We start from the raw sequence: 20,725 nt of genomic DNA, 5'->3' as shown, positions 1-20,725 counted from the left end.
TCACCAGTTCCTGGGAACCAGGATCGCCTCCAAACCACATTACAGACACCCAGAGCATCTCTTCAGAGCCTGACAAAAACCTAGCCACGTTGTGCCGCTTGCATGTAAGACAGAGAAAGCTGCTCCTGCCTCATCTATTGGGGACTGAACATCTCTGAACAGTTGTGCTCCTGAAGATGCTTTTTAAATAAAAGCATTTGTGGTGGGGCTACTCTTGCTAAGGTGGATCTGGGTGCTTGTTGTGGTTTAACCCGGCAGGCAGCCAAACACCACAGCTGCTCGCTCACTCCCCCCCCTCCTCCCCGCCCCACAGTGGGACGGGGGAGAGAATCAGGAAAAAAAAAAGTAAAATTCATGGACTGAGGTAAAGACAGTTTAACAGAACAGAAAAGGAAGCAAAAACAACAACAACAATAATAATAATAACGGTAGAATATACAAAATGAGTGATGCACAATGCAATTGCTCACCACCCGCCAACAGATACCCAGGCAGTGATCGCTACTTCCTGGACCACGCCCCCTATTTATATACTGAGCATGATGTCACATGGTATGGAATACCCTGTTGGCCAGCTGGCTGGGCTCCCTCCCAGCTTCTTGTGCACCTGGCAGAGCATGGGAAGCTGAAAAGTCCTTGACTAGCAGGGTACTTAGCAACAACTGAAAACATCAGTGTGTTATCAACATTCTTCTCATACTAAATCCAAAACACAGCACTAGGAAAAAATTTAACTCTAACCCAGCCGAAACCAGGACAGAGCTTTTCATTGTGGGCCCTTTTCTGTGCCCTTTTCACTGGGAAGACCAGCTTCAGCTGGAAGAAAACAATGAGAAGTCATGTCCAGGGCTGAAAATCCTGCTCTTTTGTTTTTTGTCAGAGAAGACAGATAATAAATGCCTTCCATTGCAGACATGTAGGAATGGCAGAAAAATTGTTTTTCTCAAGCGGACGCTTGATCATGTGATGGAACTGGCAGGGATGTGGAAGAGAGGAAAGCATCCAGCCGACACCGATGGCCTCTTCAGACTGCCTCTGGAGACCTGCAGCTACACCTGCTGCCTCTCGGGGCAGCTAGCTTGACTCCTGGACATCTGAGAGGCAACTCAATAGCTTAAGAAGCAGCATGGGGCCAAACAAAATGTGTTGCTGCTCTTTCTGTGGCTCTGATCAATCCACTTAACCTCCAAGCTAAAGGCAGGAGACTGCCCTTCCTGGAGAGAGGAAGGCGAAAGGCTGCAATGATCAAGTAGCTGGCGTTAAAATGCTCTGTACATGCAACAGCTCACTAGGATGCATTGAAAAAAGTCCTTTATTTGAAAAAATTACTTTTACAGAAGAGCACCTAAGTGCTGGAAGTTTGCCTCAGAGCAGTGGCTAGAGGTGGTTTCATCGCCCATCAGCTCACTCATCAGAGATGGAGCGTGGAGCCGGAGGCAGCAGACGCCCGGAGCAGCGCATTGGGGATGCCTTGGCGGGCGGAGGGTGCTTGCTCACAGCCGGGTTGTCTCCCTTTCTCCCAGCCCGGAGGAATGATGGGGCTTACAGCTCCAAGGGTGCTCTTTGAGTGCGAGCCGGAAAAATCTGTCTCTGCCTCATACAGCAGGATTTAATGAAATAAATGGAATAATGCACTTTGATTATGAACACTGACAAATTAGTTCAGAAAATGGATCATCCAGTCATGGTATTAGGATGAAGAAAGCTCTGTCATATATAAGCAGAAAGGGTTATAAAGCAGGTAAATGAGTAGAGAAAAGAGCCGTATTCAGGAATCAGTGTGAGTTTCCATCCTAAATCAATATTCCCTTATGTTCCCAAGCAGCGGTACTTACCTACAGGCTTAGAAATTATTCGCAGTAATAACCAATTCAGATCTTTAGGTAGGTAGCTAGCATAGGCCATGCTGATATACTGAAATCATAAAAGTTATCCAGAAAAAGCATTCAGAATCAGGCAGATGCAAAGTGTTTAGGAAGGCTGTTTCAAAATTTGCAGGAATTGAATCCCTTTGTTAGGCTTCAAAAATAACATGAGTCTCTAGCAAATTTACACCACTGGCTCGGAAGAAACAAATTACATTTTCTGATAAATGATAAGCTATCAGCTCGAAGGAATAAAAGTGCAAACATGTATATACAAGGTTTAGCACTTTCTTCTGGTTTCTTATCTCATGGCTTGATATTAACAGAGTGTTCCTCTGAGGTTAAGCCCATATCTAAAACTCTACCATAGGAACATTATTTCTTAGCTTTCGTTGTAAGTTCCCATGGAGGCCAAAAACCAACTGCAATGAAAAATAAAGTTTTCAGCAGAGCCTGAACCTGTGTTGACAGCCGTCTTTCCGGAAAAGCTGATTACTGGCATAGCTGTTCTCCTGTCTCTCCTGTTCAGAAGCAGCTGCAAATACATCAATATTACTGTGGAAATGCTACACACACAGAAAATCATATTTACTTGACTTATTTGCAGCATATACCGTTACTGTAAAGTTCAAGATCCCTTAGGCGAATTACTTTGTTCACTCTCCTTTAGACAATGCAAATTCTTCCTTAATAAAATGCTTTGTGTTAATTTTAGAACTACTCCACGATAAGGCTTTACCTGCACAGACAGATGGACAAAGAGCAGCACAGGTCCAGGGCAAGAACAGAGTCCTCTCGGGTAGTGCACCTGCTGACTTGATGATGAATCCCAAACTGGCTGTTCAGTCTGTGTTCACTTCTCTTGACTCTATTACTGCAAGCAAACCAAGCTTGGAAGACCACACAGTGTGGCATCCCAACCAGCGTGGCTAGTCACAGCTCTTGATGTGCTCCTTCAGCTGGATCAAATTTTGGATTTTAATAAAAACTTTCTTACAATGAGTATGATTCATATTAAATGACTGGCTGTTAACAGGGTTTGCGCAGCTCTGAAGGTAGTTTTGGATCTTTGTTCTGTAATATCGAATATGGCCTGTAATGTTACAGCAAACAAATTAAGGGGTGAACTAGGAACCATTGAATCAGGTTTAAGATCTATCATACACCAGTTAAATGCCGTATCACAAGGCTTGCTGGGAATGGAGAAAGCCTTAGGAGGTATTCAAGAAGAACAGACCCATCCTGAAAAATGCAGACATCAGAGGGTAAGCTGAGCTATGGAAATCCCGGAGAGAACTGAAGACTGATTTGCTGCTACCTGAGTTACTTAAGAGAAGATACAATGCAGATGACTAGTAATGGTAACCTGAAGCCCAAAGTCCTGGTGTTGGGTATTGGAAGATCTTCTTAGGATGATGCCGAGTAAAGATTCTCCCATGGGAATTGTTCTTCCACCGACTCTATCTTCTGTGCATGTAAGTAAGAAGCAACAGCAGCTAAGGATATGGTTCTTTGTTACTCATGGTTAGATACAGCTTTTCAGGATTGAAGTGGCAATTTTTCCCTTTGTACTAGGCTACCATTTTCCCAAACAGGCCTTCTTTCTGTGCTCCTGGGGACAGCTTCTGAAACTGAAGGTTGCATCCAGCTTTTTGAAAGTCCTCAATTAAAACAAAAAAAAAATCTGCCAGAAATACCCGTGCTGCTACAGCAAGAGTCAATGTTTAAAGGAGAGGAGGGAAATGCCACCATTTTAAAAACTTGAAGGAAAGAAATAAATCTGTTTCTTCTGGCGTGCTGGAATTCAGTGTTACTTACCAGCTAGTGGACTCATGGTTTTTTTCCCTGTCTTCACAGTGACCTTGGCTTTGGTTATTCCTTGTGCATTCATAACTAATATTATGCCAACAGTCCACCACTATGGTTCCAACAACAGTACTTAATGTACTGCCTGAAAACCTGGTTTCCTGCAGATGTGAAGTTGCCTAATATTGGGGTGAGGGGCAATTACATAAAATTTTAACTATGGCAGCTGAAATGCATGAGAAACAAATGTATTTATTTGTTCAATTCAGTGTTATCATTGCACAGTGACAGCTGCATGGTCTGTGAAATTTATCCTGTTTCAGTTAAAGGAACTGAGACTCTTCCCTTTGACTTTGCGCGAGAGCAGATGGGGCCCTGAATTTGAAACCGTGAATCAGTTCTGAAAAGATGCTGTAAGGTTTGTGTTTGAATGAGCGTATATACGCTGCAAAGGCTGCTGAGTTCCCATGAGGCAATGAAATTGTGCAGAATGTGGACCATGCAAAAAAGCTTATATTTTATTAATGAGTCTATTAGTTCCAATGTAGCTTATTTTTGTAGCAAGCAAATAATTTTAACTTGAATTTTCTTGTTTCAGGACCAGAGCAATGGAATGCCTCTGTTGTTCCAAAATGTGCATTTGATAAGGATTGTGTGGCTCACAGAAAACACAGCCTACTGGGAATGCAAAAATCCACATTTTGTCTTTTTCAACCATGGGTGCTTGCTTTTATATGTGGCACAAGAAGCCAGAAACTGCAACGATGATAATTTTTTTCTTCTGGTGCTTTTTCCACTAAAGCATCATTAACTTTTTACAAATATATGGCTCATAATTCCAGTCCTATGACGGAACGCCGTATTTCCTGTTTAACTCAATTAGTATATTTATCCTTTCTAACTCTTGCTGGCACCTGAGTAGAAATATGATGACTCTGAGCATACCTGGCAGAGTAGAATCATCTGCTACTGCCAGGCAGGACTGCTACATGAAAAGTCCCAGCAGAGAGAAGATAACTACTAACTGTACTCCTCCACCCAAGAGATCCTGGGTGTAACACCAGTTGTGTTATGGTTCAGAAAAAGCTAAGAAAAGGAAAGAAATTTTCTTTTTCTTGACAATTTTTTTATTCTTATCTGCATTCTCTTTTTCTTGTGAAGTATGCCTTGTAAATAGTGGGTATAAATTAATCTCTTGTTCAAGTGCATTCTTGCTGAAAGGGGCCCACTGATCTTTTAGTTCTGCACCAAAAATCCTGCACTGACACGTACTGGAGATTTGCAGTGCTGAGTCTCTTGAGCATAAAGCCAGCAGACATCACCTCACCCTCAAAACCAAGATAAGGCAAAGGCAACATGAGTGGGTTGGAAAATAGCTAGGGAAGGAGGTTTAGAAGGACATGGAGAGTGAGGGACATGATTAGAGGGAAGCTCCCTTATTCCCAATTTATCAGTCTCATAAGAACCTGTTACAGCAACGGTGCTAATATTGCCTTTTTAAAATATGCAAGAAAATGGTAAGTAAGATTTATACTGACAGCATCATCAGATGCTAACCAGGTTAAATGAGCTCTGCAGGAGGAACTAGCGCACTTGTGCTTCAGAGAACATGAGGTTTAGAGAGCGCTGCTATGCCCAAAGCCACCGTGCAGAGCTCTGCAGAGTGGGTATTTTACATCAGTGAATGACGGTAATTTTGACAGTCAGGCTACCACTGATTAGTGTCAGGTTTTTATTGCCCGACAGGCAAGCAAACCCCAGGCACAACAGCACTGCTCTCCAGACTCTGAGGAACATCCCCTATTTAGCACTGGCATACTCAACTCCTTCTAACGTTGTCATCAGCCTACATCTGTCATCACTGTGTGTAAGCAGAGGGGACAAAGCCGGCGAGTGTTTTGCCACTCCGCATAGAATACTGTGGTTTTTATTTGCACCTTCTCATTTTAACCTCATTCAGGTTCCCAGACATTCATGTTTTTGCTTGCTTCCTTTATGAAACAGATGAAGTCTGGCAGTAACTGGCCACAGGCAGCCTTGCCCAGTCCCCAGAAGCTTTCTCTTACGTGTGGTTATGCTTCAAAGATGGGTTTTTTTTAGCTCTGAAGTGCCTTCCTAAATCAACTAACTGCTTTGGACTCCACGTCTAATCTGTGCATCATCTGTGCTAATAAAAAGGAGATCTTTGGACATCTCTCAAAGTGTTTAAAGACTACTGCACTATAGTTTACAAAGACCACAAACAACGAATAAGATCTATTATCTGAAATTAAAAAAGCATTTGTTTACTAAAACTCATTTTGCAGAAGATTTTTTAACATGCTGGGGTTTGTATTACTTGTGACCTAAAAGCACTACAGCTAGTACATCACTGCATTCTTCCTTGCTAGAACAGGGCCAAATTACAGGCTAATTTGGAGTTCCCAAACTTCGACTCTAACAGAAGAAAGGATGACTGGGAATTATCTTAATGCTCAGAAGGAGCAGTGAAAATTGTATCACAGTACCCTTTTCACTGGTAGGGAGCTTCCACCACTTTGTTTATATATATTTTCAATTATAGCACTGGCTATCTCCCTTCAGGTAGAATTCCCAAGGGAGACTGATGGCATCTGAAAGAAAAGAAATTAACCTAGAATTACAGGGTATAATGCTCATAATCCGTCTTTTGGCACGGAGTTGAGCCGGGAAGTTAAGGGTAAGCCTTTGACCAGATGTCAGCTGTTCTCCCACTAGATCCTTACAGTAAGCCTCCAGCTTAGAGATGGAAAAGTATCAAGATGCTGCTGTACCAGAGCCATCACTATTTCATCAGTCTGGTGGACAATACACAGCCTATACGGCTCTGAAGACTCCAAAGGAGGAAAAGGAGTTTATGAGGACAGAGGCAGGGATGTAATTCGGAAAATAAAAGGAAAACGTATACTGAGAAAGGAATGGATGCTATTTCGTTAGGACACAGAGCAGGGTGATGAAGCAAATACAAAACGAGGAAAAATCTTGCCTTCTTAAAGAACGAGCAAAGAGATTTTTTTTATTTTGCAATTTTTTGTATCTTTATTTAATTTCAAAGTCTCCATTACTGATTCTCTCTTCAAGACTTCATAAGCTGGATGAAAAGATACGCATTTTGGTTTTGTACTACAGTAATAAACTCCCATGACATGAAATCTCTTATTCACAATGGAGTTTTTCTCTCATCTTGTTTCCCAGGGCATCTTTGAGATGGTTATCAGTAAGTAACAGACAGTAACTGGTTAACAGTCTGTTACCTACTTTTCCTTTCATCAGTTGGTGAAAAATCTACACAAACTACATACGACAGTGCCAGCAGAAGAACATACCACTTGTTTCACTGAGACAGATGCACACTGCTAAATATAGATTTTACAGAACTGTTGGTTTCTAAGTTCATAGGACTCATTTGCACTGCTTCTCAGTGGCTCTTTCTCATCTCCCACATCATTGTCTTTCATCTGTGCAAAATAGGCAGGAGAAGCTTTGCATTCATAATGCCTGTCGAGAGATTTCAGGTGTATCAACATATGAAGAGCATAGGCAAGAACCAGCAGCAGAATCAGTGACATAACCAATCCCATAAGTATTGCTGGAGAGAAAAAAGATGCACAGTCTTTTGCATAGGCAAAACGTCCTTCTTCAATGTTAAAACCTTGAATCTACAAAGAGAACAAAAGGGTTTATATTAAATAAAGTACTTGCGTCTCAGCAACAAGCAACTTCATGAATTTGCTCCTGATGCCAGTAAGAATTTTTAATTTAATATCTGCTTACTGCAAAATTGTATCTATCAGTGCTGGCTGGGGTTAATGCTCAAGAGTTCATCCAGGTCAGTCTTCTAGAAACTGCCAGTTATTCTAATCCCCTTCACTCTGCTGCACAAAGGATTTGCAGTTGTGTTTTAAACAAAATCTTCTATGATGATCACTCTTGATAGCCCAGTAATATTTAATTGTAAGTGTGGTACCTTTCAAGTTAACGTGCATTTCCAGCATCATTTGTTGAGAATCGCCAGAGTCTCTGTTTCAAACTGCATAAACTTCAACATGACAAACAAGGAAATATTCTCAATTGCCTACCCTAATACTAGATTTTTCTCACCAGATCCAAGTGTGCAGTATATGGCAGCAAATCAGCTAAACTACATGAAGTTGCATTCAACTATGGCCAATATCAGTAAGTTTTACTTGTGGCTTCAGTTCTAACATGAAGTTTACTACGTTGGCATTCAGGGAATTGACTGTCTGCTTCACTAAATCGGTCCACGGGCATTTATCACATGGTGAGAAAAGGAAATCAGCTTTCCCCCTCAATTCCCTTTTTCAGCTATTCATGCCCTATGACTTAAGTATCTAAAAGCAAGACATCCTAGTCCAGTCATCTTAGGCTCCCTTATTGTCAAACACAGAAAAATAGGCACTTCAGAAGATGATTAATCTCATCCTAAAATAAGGACTTAAGATCAGTCAGAGGAATTATCCACTGGCTTTAGAGGCAGGCTGGGGTGACTATAATCAGGGCACAAGGTTAAAATTACTAGGCTTCAAAAGTTAAGTGAGATGAATCCCATACTTGGTGACTGATGCTGTTACAGATGCCGGGTTTAAGAGCCCAGCTCAGAGAGACATAACACTGAAAGTTCATTCACTCCCCACACTAAAGGAAAACCCAAGCAAGAGACTACAGAAAATCTATAAGCCCTTCATTTCCTTTGACAGGAAGATAAGTATAATAATTTAAGTCTTAATTTCTATTTCAAGTTCCATGGAGATCCTGTAAACTGTACATGGAAGGTCACTATACTTTCTTGGTAGTGAAGTGCAAAATTTCCCATCAGTCTACCCCTGGGATGCATTTGGCTTATTTCCATGACATTACCTGGAAATCAGTAAAAGTGACTTCCCAAAGCTTTGACAGATCATTTGCAGAGCTGGGTATGAGAAGTGCATCATATCTCTGCAAGCTGCTCACATGTTCACAGTGGTAGGAGTAACTTGCTGGTGCATATATTCTGGTTGCATTGAACGTCGCTTGTATGGAGTGGTTGTAAAGAAGTTCCAGTCTGTGTAAACTGAACCAGTTCTGAACAGACAGCTGGTAATAACTGGTTGTTAATAAGAATCTGAAAATATTGTATGGGAAGAAAGATGAATAAGAAAACAAGTCTAACTAAGAGTTGCAACTATTCAATTCACATGTTGAACAATCTTAGAAGACACACTGGTATTACCAGAGTTTCACCCATTTATATCAGCGTGAGCTCTAGCTCCTTCTATTGAGTCTGGAAAGTGATTTGCAGTTCTTCATTGTTGCAGCTGAAGGAGTTTGCTGCTCTCCCACACAGCAAGAGGAAATGTGAAGGGATTTTTTCTAAATGACTGAGAAAAATCTCTATGCAACATTGGTATTGTACTTCCATCCAAGATATTGAAAATTATTTACCAAGAAATGCTGTTTTCTTCTATCGCCAAGAAGCAAACATAAAGCAAGTCACAGTCTGATGTCTGAGCAGCCCACACTATCAGTTCTTGCAGCAAAATTCCCAGAATGTAGCTAATTAGCAAGGTTTAGCACAAATCTCAGACGAAGATTCTATTCAAAAGAGATGACCTGAAGTTTTGTCATGAATAGAAAAGTCAACACAGAAGAAGAAATGCCTTAATAAAACAAGGCAGGCAAATGACAGACCCATTAAATCCAGGTGTCTCAATTATACAATCAACAGTTTCTATCACATTATTTTTGCTTACACAAATTCTCCTAAAACAAATTCCACAAGCAACTGCATAACAATATATATTAACGTGATTATCTAATATTTTCTTTTTCATATAAACTTACCTAATAACAAGTCCCTTTAAATTGCCAATGTCACCAAACTTCAGAGAAAGCCTAGGCCAAAAAGCAAGTAGTATCAGGCTAGATAAAAACTTCAGAAAACTTAAGAGAAGAAAGCAGCACAAAAGATTAAGCACAGTTATACATGGAGCCTTTTGCTCAGTATATCTTTGAAGTCAGTGGGAAAAAAACCTGAAAGGATTAAACCTTCCTCCAGTGAAATCCAGTAGTTCACCTATTAATTTGAACAAGGCCTAGACCATCCAGAAAGAATAGAACTGTATGTTTAACTTTCAACACAATTCAATCCCACTGCTTCCAACATCGTTGACAATTAGTTAGGTTCATTTGATCTGTGTTCTCCTTCTCAGGCCATGTTATCTTAGTCATGAATCTCTGTATGTCATTAGAAAGTGTAAACTGCTGTGTTATTCTCATCTTTTTAAATACTAGAGCATAAAAAATGCAGATGACATTTGAGTTCAAATTTCACGCATGTGCACATTCGAGCAATACAAATACACTCACTGTGAGGTAGCTCTACAAAGCTCATCTGTGGTGAGCATGAGCACCTGAAGTTTACTAGAGTGAAAGGCCCTAGCAGGTTAATTGAAAACTAATGCATACTTTACCATCCTTCTACCATCTCTGGAATTAATGCATTGTAGCACTGCATGATTAAGTGGCATACATTTTGTTGGCTTAATAATAATATTTTGCCTGTTAAAACCTGCATAATAAAGTATAGAACATGCAAGAAAGCAAAACCATTGGGAAGGAGTAGCATTTTCCTCTCTCTCCACAGAAAAGAGGAGAAAAGGCTCAGTAGTCACAGCATGTCTCTTGACCCCAGCAAAAAATGCCAGCCTCAGCTTCAAACTAAGCATCAAGGTCCTGCTTGCCTTTAACAGCTGTGTCCCTAATTCGAGGCTACCCAGAAAACTATGGGAGAAACAAAGAGAAAGTTCAGAAGACGTGGCAGATGAGATGGCTCTGGACCCACAGATTTTGACATCAAACCTCAGATATGGTGAAACACCAATAAAATGCACGTCAAGGGTATGCTGTAGAGTTGTTCTGCTTCCTGACTCTTCCTGCAGCTTTTTTAATGAACAATGTGTTTTATAAATTCCCAAATACCTTCCAGTATAATGCAACAAGCAGAATATACAGCCCTGTGGCAGGTTGACCCCAGCCAGCAGCTAAGACCCATGCAGCCACTCACTCACTCCCCACCCCACAGCAGGACAGAGGAGAGAATAGGAAAAGCAAAAGAGAGAGAACTCATGGATCAAGACAGAGTTTAATAAGTGAAGGAAAGAGGGGAAAAAAAACACTGAAGTGTTGCGAGGGCAATCACTGATCATCACTCACGAGCAGACCAATGCCCAGCAAATCTCTGAGAACGGCCACCCTGGAAGACACAACCCCTACCCACTTCTTCTTCCTCTACCCCCATTTTTATTGCTGAGCGTGACGTTATATGGCAGGGAGTATAACTTTGGCCAACTTGGGTCAGCTGTCCAGGGATTGTCCGCTCCCAGCCTCTTGCCAACCTCAACCTACTTGCTGAGGGGGCAGAGTGACAGAGAAAGCCTGGACCCCATGCAAGCACTGCTCAGCAAGAGCCCAAACACTGGTGTGTTATCAACACTGTTTTAGCCACAAACCCAAAACACAAGAGAACTATCTCCCTCCCAGCCAGAGCCAGGGCAAGTCCTAATTTCTTAGAACTCTGTATTTACAGAATGAAGCATCCACTACTGTAACCAGACTACAGAGGTACCTGTGGTGGATAGATAGGTAGAGTAGCCTGCTCAAAACTGCCAGTCTCCAAACAGCAGCTCTAGTAGGAGTTTGCAGTCCACCACTGCACTGTCTTTCTGATTTTTCAAGCCTTATGAACAACTATAAAACTATACTTTCTGTTTTGAAATCCTTACTTTTGCATGAGTATATTTTCTATTAGGTTACAATCTACAATAAGACTAAGATTATTTCTGAATTGCAGACCAGAAGAGAAGAAGGAATGTTTGTTAAGTTATTACTTTTTATTTTTAAAATAATATTACTCCATTCTGTACCTCTGCCTGTCAAAACATAGTGCTGGATTAGTTCCCATGCTGATGACGTAAAATTTAGACTGCCTTGTTGAATACTATGATACCACAGGCAGAAAACCTGGCTTCTTTTTCAATTATACTTCTAGTTTTCTTGTAACCTCACTAAAATTTCTGTGCACCTTGGGTTAACCTTCACAGATGTAAAATCAGAAAGAGGTAACACCTACTTTCTGTGGAAATGTCTTTAGATGTACAGGTGAAATGTTGTATAGGAGCTAAATAAAACTGCTGGTTTTGGTCATGTTATTTTTATTGTTGTGTGTCGTTACAGATTTAAACACCATTTCTGGGGAAGACGCAATGCTCATGTTCAGCACATGCCCAGTTAGGTATCCACCTTCAAATTTTTAGGCTCTTGCCTACCAGAGTGGAACGAATGACCTGATATTAGACACGAAGCCAGCCAGCACACTACAAGGAGGGAGAGAAGTGGTCAGGTACACAACAAAGGAAACAAAAAAAAAATTACATGCCTTTCTAGTATAGCCATGGGACTGGAGGATTTTGGATCCAGTAAGGTTAACAGATAGCTCTCACTCAGGTTTAGCAGGAGCAAAGCACTGAAAATGCTGAAGAAGTTCATGACAGACTGGGATGTAGAGTTCAGGTTTTCGGGGACTCTTCAGGTCACATGCAAACCTGTAGTGAATTCATTCTTCGGCTTCAGCAACTCACAGATCACATCCTGGAACTTGGGGCTACCTAGCTCTGTTTCTAAATACACATCTGCATCTTGTACCAATGGTTTACACTATTGCTGGCACACATTCTATGAAGGGATAAGTAGTCATGCATAGCCAGCCCCTAAGCTCCCATTTTCAGCAGAGGATCCACTATTCAATCTCCCAAGCAGCTATGTAAAACAGCTGGAGACTAAAGAGGTCAACAGGAACTAACAGGAAAACTGGCTGGCCAGAAGGATTGACTACACCATTGCAAGAAATGAAGACAGCTATGTACATCTGTGTGTCTGTGCTGGTTTTGGCTGGGATAGAGTTAATCTTCTTTATAGTAGCTAGTATGGGGCTGTGTTTCGGATTTGTGCTGAAAACAGTGTTAATAATACAGGGATTGTTTTAGTCACCGCTGAGCAGTGCTCACACAGAGTTAAGGCCTTTTCTGCTTCTCACACCACCCCACCAGCGAGCAGGCTGGGGGCGCACAAGGAGTTGGGAGGGGACACAGCTGGGACAGCTGACCCCAACTGACCAAAGGGATATTCCATACCATATGACGTCATGCTCAGCATATAAAGCTGGGGGAAGAAGAAGGAAAGGGGGGACGTTCGGAGTGATGGTGTTTGTCTTCCCGAGTAACCGTTACGCGTGATGGAGCCCTGCTTTCCTGGAGATGGCTGAACACCTCCTGCCAATGGGAAGGAGTGAATGAATTCCTTGTTTTGCTTTGCTTGCATGTGCAGCTTTTGCTTTCCCTATTAAACTGTCTTTATCTCAACCCACAAGTTTTCTCACTTTCACCCTTCTGATTCTCTCCTGCATCCCACTGCAAAGGAGTGAGCAAGTGGCTGCATGGTGCTTAGATGCCGGCTGGAGTTAAACCACAACAGTGCCCCATGAAAGACTGGTCTGAAAGTATATAATTCATGCTGCCCTGCTGCCTGCAACATCACGACATTATAGGAAGAAGCTTGCCCCTGGGGCTCTACACCACGTAATACAAGGTCTGTTTCCTTCAGTATGTATTTACTAGACTTGTTATCTGGTACTAGTTCCATTGGCAGAGTAGAATGCCACCTTACATTGCATTGTCTTCACTGCAGTTTGAATCTCCAACATCCACTGTTGCATGGACACCAAATGTCTTCTCCGTCAAATCCAGCTGCGTGTGATTTTCAAACTTAATCATGATCCTCTTGGCCCAGAAGAGAATGCAGGGGATGCCATTAACTGTGACGTTGAGAGGACTGTAGTGGCTGTGGGTGAACGGCCTCCAGGATGCTCTTTCCCACTGTCCTCTCCTGCTCAAGTTGTAGCTGACAACCTGATAGACCACATAAAAGATCAGTATCAGCAGATGTGTATTTCAGGAGTTACTCTCCATCCTACCAGAATAAATGAGGCCAGCACTTGGAGAGCATCTGTGGAGCCAGTTCTCAGCCACAGCAATACTGAGCTGAGGAAGCAGAGAAATCTCTGGCTAAGCCATTCTCACCATGCAAATGGTACCACACAGTCCTCTAGCTCCAGTACACCTGGCCAGAGAGTCAATATAAGTTATATTTATTCTGCCTGGGTAGCATTACTGGGGCAAACCACATTCTTAGCATGCTCCTCTCTCACCGTAGAGCTGCCCAACATAAAAAATTGAAGCAAAGCTAGAATCACAAGGTGCTCACCCCAGCAGAATTCTCTCTAGGACACCTGTAAGAATTACTTCAACACACTAAAGAGAACTCAGCTTGGGCCAAGGTCACAGCCTACTACGCTAAAAGCACACTAGGCGGATCTCCTAGGTGAAAGAAATGTCCAAGTCTACATCTACCTGCAGACAGTTTGGCTCCTGACAGCTTTAAAATGGGGAAAATGCCTCCTGCAGAAGAGGATGGCTCAAGCGTGGATCCCTGCCTTTACAAAATCAGTTGTTCGCAAGATTAAAACCTGGGGACTGCAGCTTCCATGTCCTCTGTAGACACTAGAAAAATGCTATCCCTTCTAAGCCAAACTTCATAGCAAAAGGAGGACAATTTGGCTGTCAGGCAATATAATTTGAGACAGTGAGTTAGGGCTCAGAAAGGACTTCAAAATTTAACTGTCATTTCCATATCTCAAACTAAAATTTCCAGACACCAACTCTTTTCCATCTACACATATGTCCTATCTGAATATGATAACGTACACAATGTCTGCATGGCTGTTTTGCATGTCATATGATTAAGCAAGTTCAAATCATATACAAACATGAGCGGTATTCTGAGTCCCAGTCATAAACAGCATCTTACCAGGCTCCAGAAGGGATGAGGTTAAGCCCCAAAGCTTTGTCTTAGCTTAAAGAGAGATTTTTTTTTTCTCTTCAGATTAGCGAATCGCGTCTCCCAGCTCAGACACTGAAAGACCCTTTTGATAGTTGACCTTACATATGGCACAAGACTGCTTTAGGATTAAAATTAGTAAGTACTGACAGCAACAAGCTGAAAGCCAGGTAAGATCATGGTCAGAAAACGTGATGCAACAGTCACTGACTATGACTGTCATTTGTATAAATGATAAGGCTGTCTTCTCAGAAGTACAGATGAGAGAGATTTAATCAAAAGATTATTTACATTAGATTGCATCATTTGCAGGGTTTTTGATAAGGAAGCCTTTTATGCTCAGTTTTTGACAAGACCTACAGGCTGGATTCGGAAAAAACTCCCACTAAATTTAGACAATCAGCAGTTTTGCTTCAGCTATTTTTTTAGTATCAAGTGATAAAAGCAAAATACTAGCCGCAGAAGTCAAACGGCATTGTACAGAATATGGATGACAGGATTTGATTCTTTCAGTAAGACCCTTTGCCCAAACCCACTGCCAGTCAGCACCAGCGACAGCAACTGAAGTCTCACCTCACTTCTCAGAAAAGCAGAAGATATCTTGTACAGCAGGTAGTGAATTAGTACCACATCACAATGATTTAGACAGTTTTGTTGGCTATTTCTTGTAAACAATATATTTGTTGGCTATTTCTTGTAAACAATATATTATTTAATTCAATAATGCAGATTAAAGGATCTCAATGTGCTATGAAAAAACTTCACAGATCCAGTTCCTTAAAACATTACCTGTGTAATTGCTACTTGATTTATGTTAAATTTTGGCTTCACAACATCATAATGTTGACCTGCAGAAGAAAGTGTGTTATTACACACAAAGAAAACATCCATTCATTTATAAAAGCATAATCTTGCACGTTTTTGTGCAAACAATAATTATCCCTGCAAGAAATGTGTATTTCAGAATACCTGATTTTGTCTTGGAAAATATTTGGCTTGGTGCAAATACTGCCTTCAATACATCCATTTTCTAGTTTACTTTACCTTACTTGTACAACACAGTTCCTCCTATTTTCATTGAACATCTTGCCACCCTTACTGGGAAGAACTTGGGTGCCCAAAAATGACAGGATTCAGCCTATACATGTATTTAATCATCCCAAACACACTTAACAAAAGCTTCTTCTTTCTTCATAAAACAAACTCTATTGACAAAGGGTGTGTGTTGAATTGCACAGCAAAAGCATCTAACTATGGGTGGGAATTTCTTTCCCTGCACTGGCCAGAGATGTGAAGCTGTGACAAACAACCTGACAGCCTGACTGCTCACCAGGAGACTGAAATTTCACAGATGACAGATCATTTCACAGACACTCTCACAGCTCCATCTTTCAAACATCTAACTCTGTTTTCATTTGGTTAAAAAAAAAAGAAATGAGTGAACACTTCTTTCTTCCACATTCTCACTGTATCTCAGAGTCAGTCAGTAAATTATTATTTTAACCGGGCAAATCCTTTATAGGGCATTTTTTAGAGGGATATGCTTTAACAACATGATTGACAGAAGAGTCACTAATGCCAACAGAAGCAACATCTGGGAATGAAGATCTTTTACAGCCGCACTAACAGAGCCAGTATCCAGGCATTCAGCCCACTGGAAAAAAAAAAGCCTTACCGTTTCTTTGCAGAGAATCTTGAACTGAAAACGCACTGGAAGAGAGGAGAAAAATATTTACTGTACAGCATCTGGATTTAAACTGCAGCAAGTTTACTGGGGAGAGCTCCTGTTCTTGCTTCATCCAATAAAACACTCAAAACAAACTCAGATCTTTAGCTGGTTAATGTCACAGGAACAGAGCAAATTAATCCTAAAGCCAGTGTACTCAGGCTAAAAATGCCTCTTTTTCAGAGATCCCTCAGGTGGATCAGCCCAGCCAGGCACGCCCATATCCTTACCATACTGACTAAAGGCTTCATTACCCCTCTTGACCCTTTCCATAGGACACCAGTTTTGGATTAGAGACTGAACCCATCCCAGCCCACAAGCAGGGAAACACACAGATAACGCTGCACCATCCTCAGCCCCCTGTGAGGATCAGAAGCAACATGCTGAATTCCTCCACCACAGAGCAAATGCACTGGGCTAGTATGCCTTAAGCCCAGATTTACAGCCATCTAAAGACGGCTCCTGAACAGTTCCAAGCAATCCTAAATCCCATGGAAGTCAGCTGCAAATTTGGGAGCGAGTGAAGCACATCTCAAGTGACAACTACGAGGCTATTCAGTCTTTGATTTTCTTCTTTGGTATAATTTAGGGATAAGTCTTCAGCTGGTGCAAGTATGATCTGCTTTCCTGAACTGGAGAATCCAGCCCAGTGGATTCACGTTCATCATCAAAAGACTACAAGATCAAAAGAAGTCCAAGAAACGAGGACTTTAGGGCTTTAGACCAGACTCCACTCCTTCAGTCACAGGAACACCTTCCTGCCTCCTCCACACCATGGCAGCTTCCTTAGGACCTGCAGCCCCCTACACTGAATTGATCTACTGATCCGATGACATGTGCCCACTTCTGACGTTTGCTGTCAGCGTTCCCCAGCAGGTGAACACACCGGCCCTCCCACACTCACACCTGTACACCCTGCACACCCTGCCCTACTTCTGCCCGCAGAAGTGCCTTCCAGGCTGTAAGCTATGGTGGGGTAGGAGCTGCCTCACAGCCACTTCATGTGGAAATACACTTCCGTCTTCTTTTCTTGCCTTGTTTCCTACCTGCTTTCCAACCCACCACAAAAGCAAAATACTTGAAAAGATGTATGCAAAGACCAGCACATAAGGTCTAGGAATAAAAGCCGTTTTCAGCATGGAACAAAAGCCGTTTTCAGCATTTATGTGTAAATTGTACCATAAGGATCAAGCCTTGGCCTGGCTGGGGAGCCCTCAAACAGCTGGGTGAACCCACTGGACTCCCTGGGTAGGGAGATCTGCATTACCCACTAGCATGTACTGCAGGAGTGATCCCAGCCTAATTTCCATCGTGGCATGCTTAATGGCAGATAAATATGAGTTTGAACAACGTAACGCCAACAAAGAAGAAACGTGGGATGGCTTAGAGCCTGCCCTGCTTGTTGCCATGCTCACGCGGCTCTGGCAGTCAGGGAGTTAGATCACACTGAACCTGGCTCCCCTGAAACCCATGGCAATGTTACCAGCTTCAGTAAAGCCCAGATTTCACAGGCAATGTCTGGTTTACACTGGAGGTTCAGGAGGGCAGCAGGCTCTTTCTTCTGATCAGTGTCTCTCACGCAAGAATGTCCTTTCGCAGGCATACTCGCTGCTGCCACAAATAGATCTCGTGTCCCCTTGCAACCTCCTCAAACCCAGAAGGCAAAACAGACAAAAGTGAAGCAGAGTCTGTATTCCAGCTTGTCACTCTGCCGCCAAACACCTGGTCTGATGAGCAGTTTTGCTCCAGACCATCGGGAAGGCTGCTCAGTCCCTTCAGCAGCTGGGGCAATAAAGCAGAATACAGTCTCCAGAGAAAACATAACACAGCACAAAAAGACAGCTAGGCTCTGCAGTACCGCAGCAGTGACTGTGATCCGAGCTGAAAGAACCTTAAAAAGATCTTATCTTCAAAAAAGTTCAACGTAGGTAACACTGTTTAAAATTAATCTGGCAGTTTTAATTACATATAGTGAGACCAACTGCCTCCTCAGTCAGAGCTGTTAAATCCCAGACTTCAAGGAGGCTGTGCACTTCCAGAGTGGGTCCCGCTCTCCCCCACCATACTTTCGGAGCCAGGGTTAGTGCTGAGCTGAGGTCTCTAAAGCCACTCGAAGGTCTCATCCCAGTAGTGAGCAGCCTTCAGAGATGGGTGGAAATAATCCTCATTTTGACAGACAGGTAACAAAAGACATGGTAAAATGGACTGAACATTGTTTTCTTGCTCAGGTAAAACTCTCTCTTAGGTCGTTTTAAATTAGGAACATGGGTTTTGTGATTTGATGCAGCTTTATTTTTCTTTTCTAGTCTTCCTTCATGACAGATTGTGCCTTCAGGCTGGAAAAGGCCATTTTGGGACATTTTTTCATAAAAATAGCCACAAAAATGAGGCACACCAAAAGGAAATTAATGTAAATTATTTAGTTATACTAACTTTAGTTATCTTTAGTTGTAACTATATATATTTAGTTATGCTTAGTTGTACTTTTAGCTCCTCCCATACACATAATTAAAAGCTCATAGCCCATTACTCCAGTTTGGAAATCACCATGCAGACTAAAACATTGGGATGAGAGGAGGCTGGTGTAAAATTGCGTAATTCATTTCATCCCCTGACTGGTCTTTAAAGGTTTTTACGTTGTTCTGGGAAGAGGAAGGGTTATTTTTGTTTTCACGATTGTCATTTTAAAAAAAAAATCATTACTTAGCTTCCCATCTGGGATAAGGCTAATACCATAGTCATGCCAATTAAATCATCTTGAGGAATGTTAATTCAGAGCCTTGAAGAGAGCATACAATGAATATATGAGGCATACTCATTGCGAACGCCCCTGTGGGGTTACCTCCTGAGCAGAACAGTTATAACCAGCCTCCACGCAGCCCACGTGCACAGGCTGGGCGCTCGTGACAATGCAGTTTGACTCCTGTACATCACATGTAAAACAACAGCCATGCGCAGCCACGCTGCTCCAGAAGAAATGTCAAGTTTCTGCTCTCAGCATGAAGATACTCAAATATAGATGAATGTGCCCAGCTAATGAAATATTCATGCTTTCATGAGGAATGCAGCAGAGAGAGTGACCCGGGAAACACCGCTAAGTACCACAGTATGATAAACACGATCAGCCACATGGCAGGCACATTTGGGAGGCAGGCGGAGGCATGCAAGTCAAGTATCTCCATCTAGGTACTCCTGTTCGTTACCCTGTTTACTAGCAATGCTGGTGCCTCCTTTCCTCCTGCACAATGCATGCAGCCCCGTTAGAAAAAGGCAAGGGCAATCCATCATGGCAAGGTTTGCAGTATCTTTGCTTTGTCCTACTAAAGCCAGATCACTATGGCACAGTCTATTCAGTGGCGCAAGGGAGGATCGCCTCCCGGTTTCTGAGCAAGAACAAGTTGAAGCTGATGTTACCGGGTCTGTCAGCTGCCTTTGACCCTCAATAACCCTGAGATGGCACAGAAGTGTGTGATCTGTGACAGGAACGGCTGGCCTTCAATAGCCGTCCTGCTGTCAAATCAGCAGCCTTTCCAATCAAAAGGCAAGCTGCAGAATTCACAGGTAACCTCTGGCAGCAAGGCCCTTTTGTTCTCAGCTGGAGCATGTTTCATAGAACAAAAGCATTTTAAGAAGAAATGGGAAAATAACAACACATTAAAAATATGTATTCCCTTTTTTACATAAAAATATTAAGTACATGTATAAGAGACAGAAAACTAGCTAGCACTACAGCTGCCTTCTCCACTGCCTGCAAAACTATCAGCAAACAGTGCCTAAACCTGAAATCTGTGACAGCAAATCATTTTTAGCACACTGAATTAGAGACTAAACTTTTCAATTTATCATTTTTTTCAGCTACTCTGCCCTAAAACTTCAAATTCAGTTGCACACATAGTATATGTTTTGATGACTAATATTGTTCCTTACCAATTCGTAAATAACTAGCCCAGATACACCCAGACATGTATGTTGTATGTTGAATTTACCATACCAAGTATGTCAGGAACCCACATGAAATTGGATTAGCCCTAATACAAAGCACTGGGATTGCTAATCTTTATGTAAAACCCAATTAAATAAGATTGTAAGTATAAAGAAGTGTAAATTCCCTCTTATCAGATGACATTATCCATCTACATAAGACAACCAAGTCTAGCTTGTTTGTCTGAAAAAGTTCATATAGGCTCCAGCCCTTGAAGACTTTCACGTGAGCAGTCTTTTGTCCACTCCAGACAAGCCGCGTGAATAAGCCTGGTTCTCAACAGCGATCGAGTGTGGAGGCCACAGACAGTATTCACGCCACAAAGTTAAAGGAAGGCATATTCACACTGCCTTTGACTCTTCATATCGCTGCTCTGAC

General features: G+C 42.1%; 1 protein-coding gene across 1 annotated transcript; it reads right to left on the bottom strand.

Annotated features, from left to right (window-relative positions):
• Positions 1-6,901: 6,901 nt before the first annotated feature.
• On the bottom strand, positions 6,902-15,487 carry ATP6AP1L (ATPase, H+ transporting, lysosomal accessory protein 1-like; the record flags this gene model as incomplete). The annotated part of the gene is made up of 5 exons (XM_009584710.1): positions 6,902-7,348; positions 8,568-8,811; positions 9,531-9,581; positions 13,410-13,651; positions 15,429-15,487. Coding segments are annotated over 5 exons (899 nt in total), but the record flags the coding sequence as incomplete, so codon positions are not given.
• Positions 15,488-20,725: the final 5,238 nt, after the last annotated feature.

This window comes from Fulmarus glacialis, unplaced genomic scaffold (assembly GCF_000690835.1).
Source record: "Fulmarus glacialis isolate BGI_N327 unplaced genomic scaffold, ASM69083v1 scaffold27819, whole genome shotgun sequence".
Classification (NCBI taxonomy): domain Eukaryota; kingdom Metazoa; phylum Chordata; class Aves; order Procellariiformes; family Procellariidae; genus Fulmarus; species Fulmarus glacialis.
This window is presented reverse-complemented; position numbering and strand designations above follow the sequence as displayed.